We start from the raw sequence: 17,463 nt of genomic DNA on the forward strand, positions 1-17,463 counted from the left end.
TTGCTGTCCTACGTCTCAGCAAGGAATTATCAGTTTGTCAGGACACAAACTGATAATTCAAGGTTTAGTTTGGAAGAAATCCACTTGATTTTACTTGTTCAGACTATTGAAAGCATGTTAAACGGCCAGTATCAATAGGAGGAATGATTACAGCATGTAAAAAGTATGTACAATTTATGCGTGATATCCTTTAACAAAGTAAAACAAAGAACATGCTGTGTGAATCTAAGATTTATTGGGTCTAGTTCTCCCAGCCTGACACTATCAGAGGCCTGCGATCTTCTCCTCTTCTCTTACTGGTGAAGTAAAAAACGACCCCAGCCAATAACACCAGTGTAACTAAGAAGGCACTGGCAAAGACCACGGTGCTGATGTTGGCATTGAGGATCTCCTTGATTACCCAACCTCCTTCACTCGATTTGGTGTCTGTTTGGAGAAACGGGTGTCTGTCTGCAGAAACCGGTGAAGGACTCACTGAAAGACAACAGGACAGTAGTTATTTTTAGTTTGACAGACAGACAGACAGACAGACAGACAGACAGATAGATAGATAGATAGACCATATTAACCTGAGATGGGCGTGTCAGTCTTATTCATCCCAACATTTTTATCATCCAAAATGGGAACAGCCTGTCTGACCAACCGCAATGGACCCTGGGTAATATAGTGGCCAACTGTCTCCCTGCTCAGCCCTCGCCTGCGCCTGCGGGATGGATTTCTCAGACAACCTTGGGAACATCTGGAAAAGGGATTTCCAGGCTCGCACAGGATGACGAAGCAGTTAAAATACACCTGTAAGGCGACGGTTTTTAGTTCAGAGGAAGTCAAGTAAACTTTTTCACCGAAAAAAAGTGCAGTTCATGTTCATCACAAGATCTCAGGCCGATTGTGTCGGATGTGGATTAGCTTTTTTGTGAGATAAAAGTAAGTCAGTTAAAATGCTGCATTATGAAGATGGAGAAAAATATGAAGCGTCTTGTGTGTACAAATGTTTCAAACGTGCACATTTAAGAGAATGATAAACTGTGAGATTTTCCTGACTTTTTAAGGCAATTTCTGCATTGATATAGAGCCTTATTCTCCATCCGTAAACAACACTAAATTATACAGTACAATGCATTTGCAATTCAGCAAAAGCCTTATCTTTTAACTATGAGTGGACTATTAACTTAGTGTCATTTACACTGGGGACGCTGGGGACATGTCCCTACCACTTTTTAAAATGACTTTTTAAAGCATAATTTGTTCAATATGTTCAGAAAAATAGCTTGCAACAAGAAATGTTAAATTACAAATGAAAATGCTTTGAGAAATAAGAAAACATGCAATGCAATTTAAATATAGAAGAAACACATGTGCGTTGGACAGGAAAGAAACTTAAGCAACAAATGCATTATATTCCATTGAATTTTTATATTTTGAATTGTCACCTGCCGCCTTAAATTTGTGTTGCCATTCATATAAAGACATTTACACCATAAATTGGTGCAGAAAATGTCTCCAGAATGCAGGAAATGAACCCCCAGTCCCCCCCACTCATATGATTCAGCATCATATTAAATATTATTTCTTCAAAACAGTGTTAAACTATCTTGTTCTCGTGACCAAAGTCTTTCATCACACCCCTAATCGCAGATCGCCACAAAGTGACACGCTTGAGCTTTAACCTGCTGCCTCTCAGCAGGCTGCCTAACTGCGTGCTCAATATTTTGGGATACATTTGATATTATTTAATATTCATGATCATTACCTGGTCATAGTTTCCAGTAAATTTGAAGACTTGAACCTCAAAGTTGAATGAAATTTGATCAGATGTGTGGACTTTAAAGGTCTCATCCATTATACAGCTGTGAGAAAAATGAATTGTAACACGTCACTCACGATCAAGGAAGTGCATGATGCAAGATGATTGTTAAGCTTAAAGGTGGGGTAAGCGTTTCTAATCCAATATACGTCTTTTTGCCAAATTCAAGAAATATCTACTCTATTTGTCACCGTGTTGGATTTCTCTAGAATCGCTTAATCCACCTTTAATTTAAACAATTTAAAATGAAAAGTCAAAAGAAGTTTTGTTTGTGATCACAGAAAGCATCAGCACTCACCCGTTTCTGATGAGGTCATAGTAGGTGGGGTTTTCAGGGTTGTCATCAGGAGTGGCTTTGCAAGATTCGACAAACAACTGCACATTTGGTATTTCCGTTTGAGCTTGAATGCCCATATAAATTTTGTCTAACAGCTGGACATTCACTGGATAGGCGTTAGCCTCCACTGTACTTGTAAAGTTGCTATCGTGGAAGATCTCAAAAGTATAGCCAAAGCTGCTGAAGCTGGACTCAGTGAAAATGTAGTCAGAGTTGTGGAGATTGTAGTAACTCGAGATGTGTATGGTTTTGGGAAACTGGCAAGAGAAACCGATCTTAACTGTCTCCCTTCGGATTATTAGCTCGTTGGGCAGCACGTAGGAGACGATCTCGTTCTTGAAAACGATAAAGTCGCCTGCATCCTGTATTCAAGACAAATTCAAGTGGTATAAAACCCGTTAGTGGCTGAGAGGAAAATGAACTTTCAGTGCCACAAAAACAACCTATAGACACTAGAATCAATGCAAATTAATGAGTTAGAAAACTTCATGGAAAATAAAAAAGTTTGTTTATATGTAATGTTTTTCCACACCTCAATTTTTGTACCACACGTGCTGAATGACATGCTGCCCAAGATGTGAGTGCTGTTGAAAGTGAGAGAGCACGACCGGTCTCTCAGCCTGAGATAGTTCTCGTCGATGCCAGGCATGGAAGCTTTCTCGAGGGCCACCGTCATCTTGTTGGGTGAGCATTCAACAGTGGCCTTTCCTGTAAATCACATTACACGTTACAGTTTTTCTCGATTGCTTGGACACATTTCTTGAAATTATGCCTCTTTTTCTCGAAACTCTAAACACTATTTTCAGGTTAAAATTGAACTTTCCACTCAAAACCATTCAATCGTGCTGAAAAACCAAACACACACACACACACACACAAAACACAGTCTTACACACACTGATGAGATAAATTCAACACAATACTTCAAAATCTGGTTATAAGTAGTTTTGCTTGTGATTCTCCCCCTCAGAAACCTTTTCACATGATGAACACAACAAAAGAAATAACAAATGTACATTTGCACACATTTTTTATTCCTTAGTTTGCTGTTCAGTACAACGCACCAGACAACTAATTATTCTGCCCCAGCGTCCCGTCCTTGGTCTGGGAGAGCCCAGAGATTCTTGTTCTCCACCTTCTTCTCTGCCTCCTCCTCCTCCTCTCTGGTGTCCTACACCTCTTCCTTCAGATTTCTCTGGATCCATTGTTCCAAAACTGAATCAACTGACTCCGGCCCTTTTATTTATCTATTGAAGCTTCTGATTGGTGTGTTATCAATTCTGGCTGTGTGTGTTTCCACCTGGGTAGCTGTGTGCTGATTGAGCTCACCCTGTGCTGACTGAGTGAACAATATTGAATGTCAGTGTTTTCTCAATGACCACGCGGTGTAGGCAATGAAAAGTGAAGGGATTTGTGTGTAGAGTTTTGGGAAATGGGTGTGCTTTTTGAAAAATGGAGTTATGGTTTTGAAATTTTAGTTCAATAGCCTGATTATAGCGTTGAAGCAATTGAGAAAAACTGTAACTTAGGACATCTTGGCTCAGACAGATGTGGCGCACAAATTATGTTTGCTTTATTGCCCTCCAATACAAATGTTAAACTTTGAGGGTTGAGTTACAACTTTGCCTGAAATTTAGATTCAGATGTACAACATGTATTTAAACCTGCATTAATGTGGTTTTCATTATCAAGTTAATATAACCAGGTGCAGATTGTACATTAATACCAGTTTAAAATTAGATCTAGAAATCTTGCACAATAGGTAATTTGTCTTTGCCTTTCAAAGTGATCCATACAATAAATTTCTTGGTCTGAACCACACCAGAAAGTGGCAGAGCGACTAGTCCAAGCTGTTGCGTTACATTGCTGAAATCGTATTCCTAACGTGCATATTCCCAAATTCCTTATTGCATCATTTTCTCTGGTCTTCCTGGTTGTGCTATTAGAAGCTTGATCAGAAAGCAGCAGCTAGAATCTTGGCAGAAAGAAACTTTGACCCATTCTGGCCTCATCTTGAGCTGATTTTAAGGTTCTGCTGTTAAGACCTTGCACCACCTCACCGATCTGAGCTAATTACAGCAGATACTCTCTCGATGCTGGTCTCCTAGTCAATCCTTCACAGCTTCACAGCATTTGCCTGCTGTTGCTTTGTAGAGTGTTGGAACCATGCTGCATGGTGATTCTTGACTTTAAATAAAACTGATTGGTTGATGCATTGATACAGTTACTGTCCTGTTGCTCACTCGCCTATTGTGCACAACTGAGTTATCAGTTTGTGTCTATTAGAAAGGTGTTAATGAGGAGATGACAATGGTCATGTCTAATTGTGTGTAAACCATGTCTCTGTTGTGGAGCAGTTTATGTTCCTACAGAGGAGGTTAAATTAAAGCGGATGGTGCAACTCATTCATTGAAATGAATTTTAAATGGTTCACATCCAGTCTCCTACTGTACCAACAGTTAACGTTTCCTTTAACCATGACCACAACTTTTTCCTAAAAGATTCTTGGGGTGGTGTGGGAGACCTGGGTTTGATTCCCACTGTGAGACATCCACCGTTGTGTCCCTGAGCAAAACACTTAACCCCTCGTTGCTCCAGAGGTGTGCGACCTCTGACATGTATAGCAATTGTAAGTCGCTTTGGATAAAAGCGTCAGATAAATGTGCAACAGCTTCATGCTATTCCTGCATTTGCTCCATGCAGACAACAGTCGCAGCCAGAAGGCGACATTGTGACCTACTGTATTCAATTTGTTTTTGGTTAATTGATGATTAACAAACCTTGAGTGATAGACGCTTGGGTCACCATGACAGCAACACACCTCATTTCCGATTGACTGAATGATAAAACAAAGAGAACATGTTTTAGTGCAAAATCTAAAAAGAAGAGCGACACTAATAGTAATAATAATAAAGGTAATATCATCTGATGCATGATGAAATGTACAATGAAGTATAAAATAACATTAAGCTGTTTTTGAAAACTTTAATTTAATTGAGAAGACATTTTTACTTTGAGACATGATGTAATACAAGCAGAGGTTGTGCGCAAAAAAAAAAAGGCAATAGAAACCCCAAAAATCTAAAATTAATAGATTCAGGCTTATTTCTTTGTTGTCTTTGGTGGTTAGTCATGTAGCATGTTCACAGAAACAACCGCTCTCAGCTCTGCTAACATGGCACAAAGCAGGAAATAATTACGCGCACTGTTCCAATAAATGTACATTAATTAAAGGACTCACCTTTCATTTGTCTCTGCAGTGAAGCAGACTGGGACAAATCTGTACAGGTCACTTTGTTTTGGTGTCCAGCTCACAGTGACTTCAGCTATTCCATTGTTATTATCTTTGGACGCTTTGGTCATGTTCTGGGGGCCGCTGACCTGGAAGTCAAAGATGCTTCAGGAAAATGGAGGCAAAAGGGAGGAAAGAAATATTTAGTGTCCTTGTTTGGCATGAACGGTTTTAATATTAGTTATATTTCTTTTGGCATGTCCATATTACAGGGTTCTTCTTTAGCCAAGTGAATAAATACCTAGCCAGGAGAGCCTGCGCTTGGGCATGAAGCTGAAATTTCTGACCCACAGTGGCATAAAGAACATCACCATGAGAAGGAGTCGTAGAGAAGAATATGGGCAGCGTTTGACCAGCTTCGCAGTTTGGTATGGGAGGAAGGACTGTAACACAGACACGAGGGGTTATTAAGACTGGGATTTCTAAAAAGAAGCGAATTACAACATAACAAAAAATTAAAAGATATTTGCAATATTGTCTGTTCCGAGAATATAATTGCAACAGTGAGAAAACCTACAAAAATACTGTCAAAATTTAAAAAAATAAATAAAATTAAGACAATAAAGTATATTTTGTGAAAAGGTTTATAATATTGCAGGTGTAATATTTTGAGAAAAAGGTTATTTTACTTTACAGTATCAATGAACTGTGTTTCAGATTAATACAGTATGTAAACTGTAAGAAAATGTCAAATAAAATGTACATAACAATGTGATATAGCAATGTAATGTCTAAAACTTTATTATCATAACTATAACAACTATATTCTTGTAATATTATGTTTTGTGATAGTGGAAGAGTTGCAAGATAACATTTGAACTCCCCTGTAACTTTTGTTTTATGGCTGTCAGGTCAAATCAGTCAGACAATCGGTCCAGTTGTGTCACTCCATCAAAATGTATATTTAATGTGTTTGAATCACTTACTCTCCACTGAGAACTGCAGCATTACTTTGCAGAGAGGTGGTGAGTTCATGTTGGAAGCCTCCCGATATACAGACGATCCATCTGCATAGGTCAAAGTGATGTTTGTGGTGGGGTAGTCCCCCAGCATCATCTCAAACACGTGGACACCAATGCCAACTTGGCCTGTACTTGTGAGAGTGCACGTGGTCTGGGAGGACATGAACAGTTATAGTATGCTTAGGTCTCTTTAGATACTGATCTTAGCAGCAAAAGAACTTAACTAAAATAATTTATTCACCTAAATGGTTCAAATATGAAGAAGGTCCTGATCTCTTGACTTCAGTTACAATAAAATTGTGAATTTTAAATATAAATAAACCCAATAAATATAGAGGCACACAGTTGATTTCCTGTTAGAAGACATTACTCCTATAAAGAAGCTCAATACATACAGCATGTCCACTACTATAATGTGAAGCTAAATATATTCAAGTCAAATCAAACATGAGTTATAAGAACATGATATCAAGTATTACTGCTTAGGGTGGCTTGAATGTCTGATCAGCTCCTGTAAGTGCTCTGTCAGAATGTGTCTTTACCACTAATTTGAAATGAATTACCTTATCCAGAGCAAAGTTTGAGGGAACTGCGGCGTCTGTAGTGAAGCTGCATCGCACATCATCTCCGTCTGGATCGTACGCCAGAAGAGGAAGCTTTGAGAAACAGTTCTGAGGCACCCTGCATGAAAACACAATGTTAAATAATTTAGATTAAATAAAGACTAAGTAATATAGGGTGTATGTATTAAGTGTGTGTGTGTTTTAAATAAAACTTGGAGGTTTTTACAGAAGAAGCTTCAAAATAATATAGATCACTGGAATCTTTGTTTGTTTGCATTTGGTAACTACTGGAAATCGATAATTAGAGATACTCTACATAGTTCTTGCACTGTTTTGATAATTTTTGTATTCAAAGAAAGTTTAGAATATTTAGATACATTTTAAAAAGAACAAAACATCCTTCCTTTACCTTTCACTGTTACAAGACAACCGTCTCTATCATCACAGTTATCATTTTCTTTTACAGTATTGTAGCAAACATGTAATGCCTGAAAATGGTTGACTCTGAATTGTTAACTTGTTGACTTGTTAATAGGAGCTATGCCACCAGATTAAAAAAAAAAAATGCAAAGAAAAAAGTGATGAAAAGGGAAAACAAATGGGGGGAAAGATAAAAATCCTTTTAATTAATTTAATTAATTAATTTCTTAAGCGTCAGCAAACAGAACTATATGCATAGAACTGTGAGGGATATAAATATGCAGTACATAAAGTTACATAATTGAGATTTTAATGTGAAGTATTTTATTTAGCGTGTAGTGTCCTCAATAAATGTGTAAATGCAATCTATAAAATGTAAACCTACAGTCTGTTTTTCCAGCCATCAATCAAAGGAGCCTCATTTACAACGAGTTGTGGCTTCCCTTTGCCTTGACAATCTAAAAATTAATGTTATCAGTCTATACATATTCTTCGTGTGAACAGAGAAAGAGAGCTGAATTAAGGTAGAGCTGATGAATGCAAAAATATTCTTTTGCTTCTCGTCCATGTGCAGTTACTGATCTGATATATCGCACTGGTGGGGTTTGTATTCTGCTTTACCCACAGAGCTCTGTTATTTGATTTTCACGTGTTAATCCCAGTTTGAAAAGAAAAGGTTTGTACCGTAAAGACGACACAGTTGCCGTCACAGGGCAGCTGTTGAGGGAGTATGAGTCAGATCGAGTTCCCAGGTCCAGATCGGCATAGGCCATCCAGTTTGTTTTTCCATTGACGTTTGACTCCCAGCAGCAGCCAGAGTCCCTGAAAGGAGAAGGTGGAAAGCGTTGTCACTCAGAAATATATGGATGCCACCCGCAAGAGCAAGGTTTGTCCACCAGAGGGCAACACACTGTTGGAAAGCCACACATCCACCACAGAGCACAGCAATCAGCTGACATCAGTTGTACTATTTATAACAATAAAATGTCTATTGTTAAACTGCATTGTGCCCCTTTTATCTTGGCGAGGTCTCATAACTATAAATAACAAATTAATCTTCATAATCTTTGTTTATGTTATGCCTGAAAGCTTGAAATAGCTGTTACAGAACCCCACTAGAGCTGATTAACATCTGTTTAGCAAAGAATGTCATGTTGTAATTTCAAGCAAAAAGGTAAAAACAACTGTGCGCAGTGTTTTGACACTTTAAGGTAATAGATGAGGGGTTATGGCGCAGTACTGTGCAAATGTTTTAGGCATATGTGGGGAAAGTGCTTTAAAGTAAGAATGCTTATTTAAAAAAAATAATGGACATGTTAATAGATTATATTTATAAATTAACAAAATGCAAAGTGAGTGAACAGAAGAAAAAATCTAAATCAAATCAATATTTTGGTGTGACCACCCAGTGTCTTCAAAACAGCATCAACTCCCCACAGTCCTCCTGTGGATTTAGGCAGCCTCAGTTGCTTCTATCGCTTCATGTATTCACAGACAGGCTGGATGGTGTTGAGATCAGGGCTCCTCAGTTCCAGGAGTCCTTGTTCTTCTTTACGCTGAAGATAGTCCTTAATGACTTTCGCTGCATGTTTGGGGTCGTTGTCATGTTGCAGATTACGTTTGGGGTCACTCAGATGCCTCCCTGGTGGTACGGCATGACGAGTAGGTATCTTGTACCACTCTCCGGCCCTTCAGTGAACAAATCTGCCTTCTGTTACAGACAGATATTTAAAATGATTCAGTACAGAGCACCTGCTGCCATTTTTCTGCACCCCAGTTTCTGTGCACAGTTGAGTCGCTTGGCCTTGTTTCCATATCAGACTTTTTGGCTGCAAGTCTTCCTTGAAGGCCACATCTGACCAGACTTCTCCAGACAGAAGATGGTGGACCAGGGTCACACTTTGTTCTGCAGCTCTGAGCTGGTGGCACTGCTGGACATCTTCAGATTGTGAAGAGAAGTAAGCATGAAGCGTCTTTCATCTGCTGCAGTGAGTTTTTGTGCTTCTTCACAAGAGCTTGGACAGCACTACTGGAAACACCCGTCTGCCTTGAAATGTCTGCCTGGGAGAGACCTTGCTGATGCAGCGTAACTACCTACTGCTTGTGTTTCTGTGCTCTGTCTTGCCACGGTGTATGAGTTTTGACAGTAAACTTCAGCAACCTCACCTTGTTACCTGTGTAACAACTGGTTGTTCCTCACACAGCTGTGGTCCTCCTACAGAGCTGTTTCTGTTCCAGTGAATGATTGGGTTTTAACCTACAACAGCAGCTGTTTGGTATCATTGTTTTTATCATACACCTCAAGATATGCCTACGAAGTCAGGGATTTGAAGTGTACCTAGAAGAATTTTAACTCAAATACTGTCTGTAAACATGTATAATTCGTATTTGTAATGGTTACATTGGACGGGCAGATTTTGATATTTCATCATGGGGCAGGGAATTGAAACTCTTCCACCTCCTGTGTGTCCCCAGACAACGACGATTTCACATTCAGTCTGCCAGTCAGAGACAGGGGAGATCAAGTGGTGGCAGGATGGGCAGGACAAAAATGAAGGAAAGGTCCAGGAGAGCGAGGAAAGCGGGAGAGCCGCTTGTGCAGCAGCATTGATTGAGAAGTCTTTGAGGCAACTCTGCGTCTTTGACCTTTTATGTTGGACTGTGGGCAGACTGGATAGTGACTCACTGTTGCATCTCTGCAGCACAAGTGGAATTACAAAACCGGACTGGCCAGGGCTAGAATGCAAACTTCAGTCGGTCTCTCTGCAGCACAATAAGACGTGTTTGACACGACGTCACAACTGTTCATTCCTCACATTCTGTTGATAATGTTAGTTCATTTTTTAATGTTTTAAACTAAAATCCTGGCCAAATCTTACACTTTGTACCTTTCACGTAACCGTTTGATAATTTTTTAGACTCATCTCCTTGACACAAAAGATGTGTGTTTTGTACTCTGATGTTTTGTTGATACATCAAAAGCATGAACTGCTTAGGCTCCATCATCACTACTGCGAGACCTTTTGCTACATTTGCACCTCCTACATAAAACGGAAAGGTTTTGACTTGTAAGTTACTGTGTATGTCAATCTGTTTTCCGCCGCCACGGCCGCTTTTATCTCCCATGTTACATTCAGCAACAGTCCCAGCTCGGTATTGATCCATGTAAAATAAAATCTGGTGCGGTTCTTCGTCTGCTTTCCTTTATTCTTTTACCAAATCTTCAAAAGTAGACCATCTGCTTCATGTTTACACTGGCACGCGCACGCCCAGTGTCGTTTTAATGAAGACAGAGATCAACTGTGAACGTAGTTGAAAAGCTGGTGTGGACGGAGATCATATTCATTTTAAAACCCCGTTTTTAATGGAGTAGTGTGGATGGGGCCTTGGTGCATGTGCATCTGATTAACACACTCACTGACGTTCATTCAGTCATTCAACCACAAGCCTTTTACACAGCAGACATTTTTGTTATACTTTTAAACAGACTTAAATGAAAAATGAAGTATGCAAACGTACGTGTTTTAATATCTGTTGCAGCCTATGTTTTTATTGAATGACTGATGACTGTGATTTGTTGCGTGTTTCATTGCTTGGTTATTTTTCTGTTTATTGTTGTGGTTGCTTTAGTTTTATTGTTGTCTCTTATTATTTGAGCTTGTAAAGCACTTTGTGACTTGTTGTGTGAAAGATGCTATATTAAATAAAAATCACAGGTGTGTCTAATAACATTAATGATGAGGAGGAACAATACCAGGACCCTGAAACTGAGTCAGCTGATTGGAAATGTTTTTATTATTTACAGTACACCTGTAGTTGACGTGCCAAACAGTCTTCTGTGAAAAGACCTATGGTTCATGAACATGCTGCACTGCATTGCTGGCATTTACGTACTTGGCAGCTTGACAGTGTCGGGCAGAGGAGGAGGTGGTATACTGTATAAGGCAGAGAGAGAGAGTACATGTCGCTCTCTCCTCAAATCTGACTTACACCTTTATGTATAAAGCAATTTAGGTTTGTTGTCAATGTACGAAAACAGAACAGCATGAACAGTAAATAGCACTCGCTCACACCTAATGCTGCCCTCTCAATATCAGGTGAAAGATAAATTGTCATTTTGTTCTTTATACTGTTTACAGGGCCAGAGTCAGGATTTTCAAGATACCTAGTCCAGATTCCCCCTGCAGAACTCCACCCATTTAAAACATTTTTGATGAGTCATCAACCAAACAGCCGAGTTTCTGAGTATTTTTAAAACATCGCTAATGTTGACTATTCATTTAACTTTATCGTCTAAATTTTCTATGTGTTGTTTCAAAGCTTTCTCTGCACTCTCCTGTGTTTTAATTCTGGGTGGAGAATCCAAAATTCAGTTTAAATTATTTTGGGGCTTTTTGCCTAGAAACAGTCAGATTTTAAGATATGTTCTAAAAATATATGAGTTATCCTTAGAGAACACATTGTGTTAATGTAAACTCATCATCAAAATATTACTTAGTGTCCTCAATTGTAGCCATGATCCTGACTGTATAAATTGTTCTGACTTCCTTTAAATCTCCTGAAGTGCCTTTTAAATTATTATTATTATCGTCCATCTTAATAAATTGTGTGAATTTTTGTTCTATTATTTGTTTCTTGTATTTTATTATTCATGTGTCTCTTTTCTGACTGCAAAGAGCTTTGTAACTTTGGAAAATGCTGTAAAAATAAAGACTATGATCATCAAATGTCACATACCAGTGTTTTACCTGCTCTGTGTTTTTTCATCACATAATGTTTTTAACTCCATTTATGGTCTTTACAGCCATTTTGACAACGATATGAGCCTCCGTGTTTAGCTTAAGTTTGGTTTAATAAATGCTGTGTTTTGACCAATAATGCTCTTCATTTTCTCCCATACCTGCAGAACTTTCTGATGTAATTTTGTCCTCGAGTTATGAGGAACACTGCAGTTGAAACACCAAAAATACCATTAATCTCAAAGGGCCTGATGCAAAATTAGAGTAAAATAAGACAGAAGAGTTGGTTCCCTGTGAGCTGGACTTACCTCAGAGAAATGGTTTTATTGGCTAAGATGGTTGCTGTTGTGGTCTCTTCCGACTGGCACCACCTGCCTTGGCCTGTGCTATCCTGGTCTGTTTGCTGGAAACTTAACTCATCGAAGCTCGTGCACACCCCGCTCTCACAGGTGTACGATGTCTGATTTTGACAGTTGCTTCTGCCGTTCTGTCTGGGATAAAAGGTCACCTACAGGGATTGGGAAAATACAGCATTGACACCATGTAGAAGTAGTTTAAAGCAAGTTTCTTCAGTGAAACACAGAAAACAGGGTAAAAAAAGAACATCCATGTTGGTTAATCTGGATTTTCTATTTTCTTTGTCTCAACAGCAGAGACGTGCACAGACATGTTCCTTACCAATTTATTTTAATTCCCTTACACTCACGCAATTGTTTAATACTCAACATTTTTCTACAAAATAATCAGTTCACAGAGAGACCGTGGTTTCTTTGGAATTCACTAGGTTTATCACAGGAGCAGGCAACAGGAAAGGAAACTATGCCACAATGAGCATGTTTCCTCTGCTACTAGTATATATTTAGAATAAATGACTGCACCAAGTTGAGGGACATAGTGTTACTAATAATTTGTTAATTTTTCCCAAGACAATAGATCCTTTTAATTCTTTTTTTCGTATTGGAATACAAAATACTTCAAAAATCAAAAGAACGCACACAATAACTGATGCTGACAAAGACTTTGACAAGGACAAGGGCTGTCTGTCTCATGTACAGATCTATCAGCTTACAACAAACTATGGAGAGATATTAGATGAGGAGCGTACCATCAAAAATTTAAAGTTACTGTTTTAGGCAGGACACTTTTTCATGCAGTGGTAAATTTTGAGATTTCGGTCTATTTTGCTTCCATGTGTCTTCTTTAACTCTAATGGAAAGAAAACTTCATAATATGCATTTAGATGGTGTTTGTTTTAAGCAACTGCCCTTCGTCGGTTTGCATCTGTACATCTCTTCTAAATGAACTAAAACAATCTAATCTGCACATTTAAACAACATTTCAGGGGAAAAGACTCTAGTTATTTTGTTTATCCTATTCGCCTTCAGTGCCTTGTCAAATGTGTGCAAATGGCCGCATTTTAATTTGTTAATGCATAATTTGCATATGAATGCGAGGATAGTAATTACAGACACACGTTTTACTGTATTCACCTGTAATGTCTCCATTACAGTAGGGGTATGGTTGTAACACTTTCTGCTTCAGCAACGGTGACTTGCTGATTTTTTTAGTTAGAGTTCTCAAACTTTCATACAAAGTACCCACATTTGTTCACTACAAATGGCACCAGTTCAATCCTCTACAGGAAAATCAGACCTCATGAGTTGATGTCAAATGCATTCTGTTCCCTGTATTGGGGTAGGTGGTAACAATAAGACAAGAGAAGCAAAAATTGATGCCACAACATATGATATGCTTAAAAACTATAGTGAAGTAAAAGAACAATGTTTCTCTCGCACTGTAACAGACCATGTCTGTATGTAAATTTATTTATAGATAAACCTACTTAATATGATAAATGATAAATATTATTACAAAGTACTTAATTAAAGAACATCTTTGTACATCCTTAGGTCTAATAAAAAAGAGGTGTGTGTCTGTGTGTGAATATTGTTAATCAGAGTCACAGTCAGTGCACATAAGTGGGCCGGTTCTCAGCGGTACGCAGTACAAGCACCTCTATATTTTACTCTTTGACGTACTTTTTTTATGTATCGTGGATGGTTGTGACACCTTTTAAAGAAGTGTTACAACCCACCCCGCACATGTCAGCCAATGTTTAGCTAGCTGTATTAGCATAGTGGTTTTAAATTAGAATGGAAAAAAATGCATCACATGTTGCCTAAGAAACTGCATTTCAATCTAATATAAGTCAAACAATTTTATCTGCAATAGTATAGATACTGAACAAAATATAGACTTGGTCAAAAAATTTACTTTCTGACCTGAAAATCAGTTTTTTCTCTATATATTATGAATGACTCCTATTTTATCTTTCATTGGTGGAATTGGTGCTGTTACAACTCTCCCCATGTTACAACCAGTCTCCTCTACTATATACATATATACAGCCCCCCAGAAAAAAAGGGCAGGTGCTTGAGCCCCTTTTGATGTCTACGTGTGCATTTGCCTGCTCAACAGGTTGTACAAATACCACAAGGTTTTGTAAAGGCAAGTCCGTAAATACTATGTAGATGACTGTGGCAGGTATGAACAACAGGCAGGTGTTTTAGAAGCCAATGAGAACTTCAACACTTTCTTCCTTTCTACTCTCTACATTTTCTTTTAACTCAGACAGAAATAAGTCAACCAGCGTAACTTCGTTGTGAAATAAAAAGTTAAATCCTTAGTAGCAGACTTATGAAACTGGTTTGCTTTTAATCATCTGGAATACCTCCAATGTTGTTTTGTCTAATACAATATCATAAATATGAACAAAGAGGATAGAGGATAATGATAAAACGTTGCGTACCTTAAACGTCCCATCCGTCTTCTTCAAAGGATGCATGAAACTAATGCTTCCTCCATAATAGCTGAGAGTGGAAGTAGTCCCCAATAACGCGAACAACAGCAGGAGAACTGCACCTGCCTCCATGGTGGCTTAAAAAATCTGTTCATGCAAAAGCTCGTTCAGTCAGTTCAAATCTCAGAGATGTGAGAGGTGGTTACCTTGGAATTCACCCAACAGGACCAACCAGATCTGCATCTTACTGTAACAATTTACGATGTTTTTAGAAAAAGAAGCACTCATTGTTGAGATCTTTAAGTAGTCAACGATGACAGATTCTTTGTTGGAGGACATTCAAGCATATGACAGTTGTTGATTCTCAGTAAGTGTTCATAGATTCAATATATTTTTACTAATAAATTACTAACAAACAGCATTTTATGTTGGAGCTCATTGAGGTGGAGACTTTGCACTAGTTCAATCAATAAAAAAATATCATATTTTACAACATATAATAGTAAGTAATATAAGTATGAGTATAAGTAATATAAGTAATTTATACATGTATTATAATTAATTACAGATATAGTTTTATTTTTATTTAATTTAAAATCCAAAATGTAGTGGAGTAAAAAGTACAATATTTGCCTCTACAATATTGGGAAGTAGAAGTGCCATAAAATGTAAATCCTCATGTGCAAGTACCTGAAAAGTTTAGTTAAGTACTTGAGTAAATTAACCTCATTCCACAACTGGCTGATGAAGAAGGGACACAAAAAAAACTATATATGAACTAAAAATCTATGAATTTCTGTGAATTATCTTAAAGGCCCCCAAAAAATCTGTTTTCTCAAGTAACTTGAGAGAGACGGTTCATGTCCTACAAGAATATGCCATTTTCTGCCAAAGTTCAAACAGGTTTGGTTATTTCTGTATTTGTGTTTTTGTCTACGCTATTTTTATTGTTTTGAAGTGAAATATATTTAACAAAATATGAATCAAAATCACAGCAAGGGGTGTATGTAAATGAGTTAGTGATTACACCTTTAAAAGTGGCAGTAGTGACTAGAGTAGAGAGAGTAGAGATGAAGTAGATATCCCAAATTGTTAGGCCTAAGAGGGTTTTATAAATAAGCATAAACCACTGGCTCCTAAGTTGAAACACGCTTTCTCAACCTCTTCTCAGTACATTTACGTTATATACATTTAGCTTACACTTTTATCCAAAGCATCTTACAATTGCCATATATGTCAGAGGTCGCACGCCTCTGGAGCAACCAGGGGTTAAGTGTCTTGTTCAGTCTTACAGTGGATTTGAACCCAGGTCTCTCACATCAAAGGCATGTGTCTTATCCACTGCACCATCACCACCCCTTGGCCGTAATGCCAAACACTTCAGGATTGAAGATGTGAACCTGTCAGTTTAGGTGATGAACTTTTATAACACCTCTAACCCCGAACCTCTAACATGCATTTCATGTGCTCTTCCTTTTCCTTACAGTTATCTTGTATTGATTGCACTATTTGTGAACTCTTACTTCTTTCCCTAGGTATTTAACCCATTGGTGTTATTCACACTTATAGCTTATATTATCACTTGTAGATCTCTTACTGTATTGATGCTTTATTGAGACTTGTATGTTGTTCCTTAAATGTAAGTTGCTTTGGATAAAAGATCATAATAGGCTTAACTTATTGGGAAATGGTAAGCCGAATCAGGCTCCTCCTATCGAACCATTGAACATTCAACTATTCGGGGTCGCCACTAATATATATATTCCTGTTTGAACACACCTTACATTTACATTTAATCATTTAGCTGACGCTTTTATCCAAAGCGACTTACAGTTGCTGTAATAATAATAATAATAATAATCTTTATTTGTAGAGCACTTTTCAAAAACAAGTTACAAAGTGCTTTAACAAGTGTAAAGACAATAATATCTGTACATGTCAGATGTCGCACACCTCTGGAGCAACTAGGGGTTAAGTGTCTTGCTCAGGGACACAATGGTGGATGGTTCCCTGTTAAACAAATATATTTGTTGAATAACTAATCGTCTTTGTCACCATCATTTATTGTGTGTGTGTGTGTGTGTGTGTGTGTGTGTGTGTGTGTGTGTGTCCATGTGAATACTAAAGAAGTAGCCTATTCAACAATTGCATGAGTGTGAGGGAATTGGGAATTAAAATAAACCTGTAAAGAAGTCAGAGTTGTGTTAATATATTAAACGTTTTGTTTAAAAAAAAATTTTTAAATAAATAATTAGAAGTGGTGCCCTTTTTTTTTCCCACTAAAGCCCTTGCCCCCCAAAATGTCTGTGCACGTCCCTGTCTATGGAAACTTAGGACATAGACTAAACTAATCTTTTTGTTTGATCCTGTTAAGGGCTTAATGCTAATTAGTTGAACGGCATATGATTAAATAATTGTAAAAATGGAGAAATCTATTTTTTAATTATTTTACAGCTTACGCACAAGTCATTTTTAGATTTTTTTTTTTTTTTTTTTTACGTAGGAATCTTACGTGTCAAGGACAAAATCGAGTTTGATCGATTTGG

The 17,463-nt window shown here is 37.9% G+C and overlaps 1 protein-coding gene across 2 annotated transcripts in view; it reads right to left on the minus strand.

Annotated features, from left to right (window-relative positions):
* The window catches only part of LOC119890671 (oncoprotein-induced transcript 3 protein-like), a 10,802-nt gene extending 1,752 nt beyond the window's left edge, over positions 1-9,050 (minus strand). Inside the window, exons 1-12 of one of the 2 annotated variants that reach the window (XM_038702032.1) lie at positions 8,784-9,050; positions 8,063-8,200; positions 6,959-7,076; positions 6,360-6,546; positions 5,675-5,816; positions 5,383-5,538; positions 4,922-4,977; positions 2,674-2,849; positions 2,103-2,503; positions 1,751-1,847; positions 570-792; positions 1-474 (exon numbers count right to left, since the gene is read on the minus strand). The exon at positions 1-474 is cut by the window's left edge and continues 1,752 nt beyond it. In XM_038702032.1, coding sequence (XP_038557960.1) covers positions 242-474; positions 570-792; positions 1,751-1,847; positions 2,103-2,503; positions 2,674-2,849; positions 4,922-4,977; positions 5,383-5,538; positions 5,675-5,816; positions 6,360-6,546; positions 6,959-7,076; positions 8,063-8,151 — 1,878 coding nt within the window. In that variant the 5' untranslated portion in view covers positions 8,152-8,200; positions 8,784-9,050 and the 3' untranslated portion in view covers positions 1-241. Of the gene's footprint in view, positions 475-569; positions 793-1,750; positions 1,848-2,102; positions 2,504-2,673; positions 2,850-4,921; positions 4,978-5,382; positions 5,539-5,674; positions 5,817-6,359; positions 6,547-6,958; positions 7,077-8,062 lie in introns of both variants that reach the window. The other variant, XM_038702033.1, reaches the window with a different exon arrangement.
* Between the last annotated feature and the right edge of the window lie 8,413 nt (positions 9,051-17,463).

Source organism: Micropterus salmoides, unplaced genomic scaffold (assembly GCF_014851395.1).
Source record: "Micropterus salmoides isolate LMB-PRFRI ecotype aquatic unplaced genomic scaffold, ASM1485139v1 Ms_hic_scaffold_6, whole genome shotgun sequence".
NCBI lineage: Eukaryota > Metazoa > Chordata > Actinopteri > Centrarchiformes > Centrarchidae > Micropterus > Micropterus salmoides.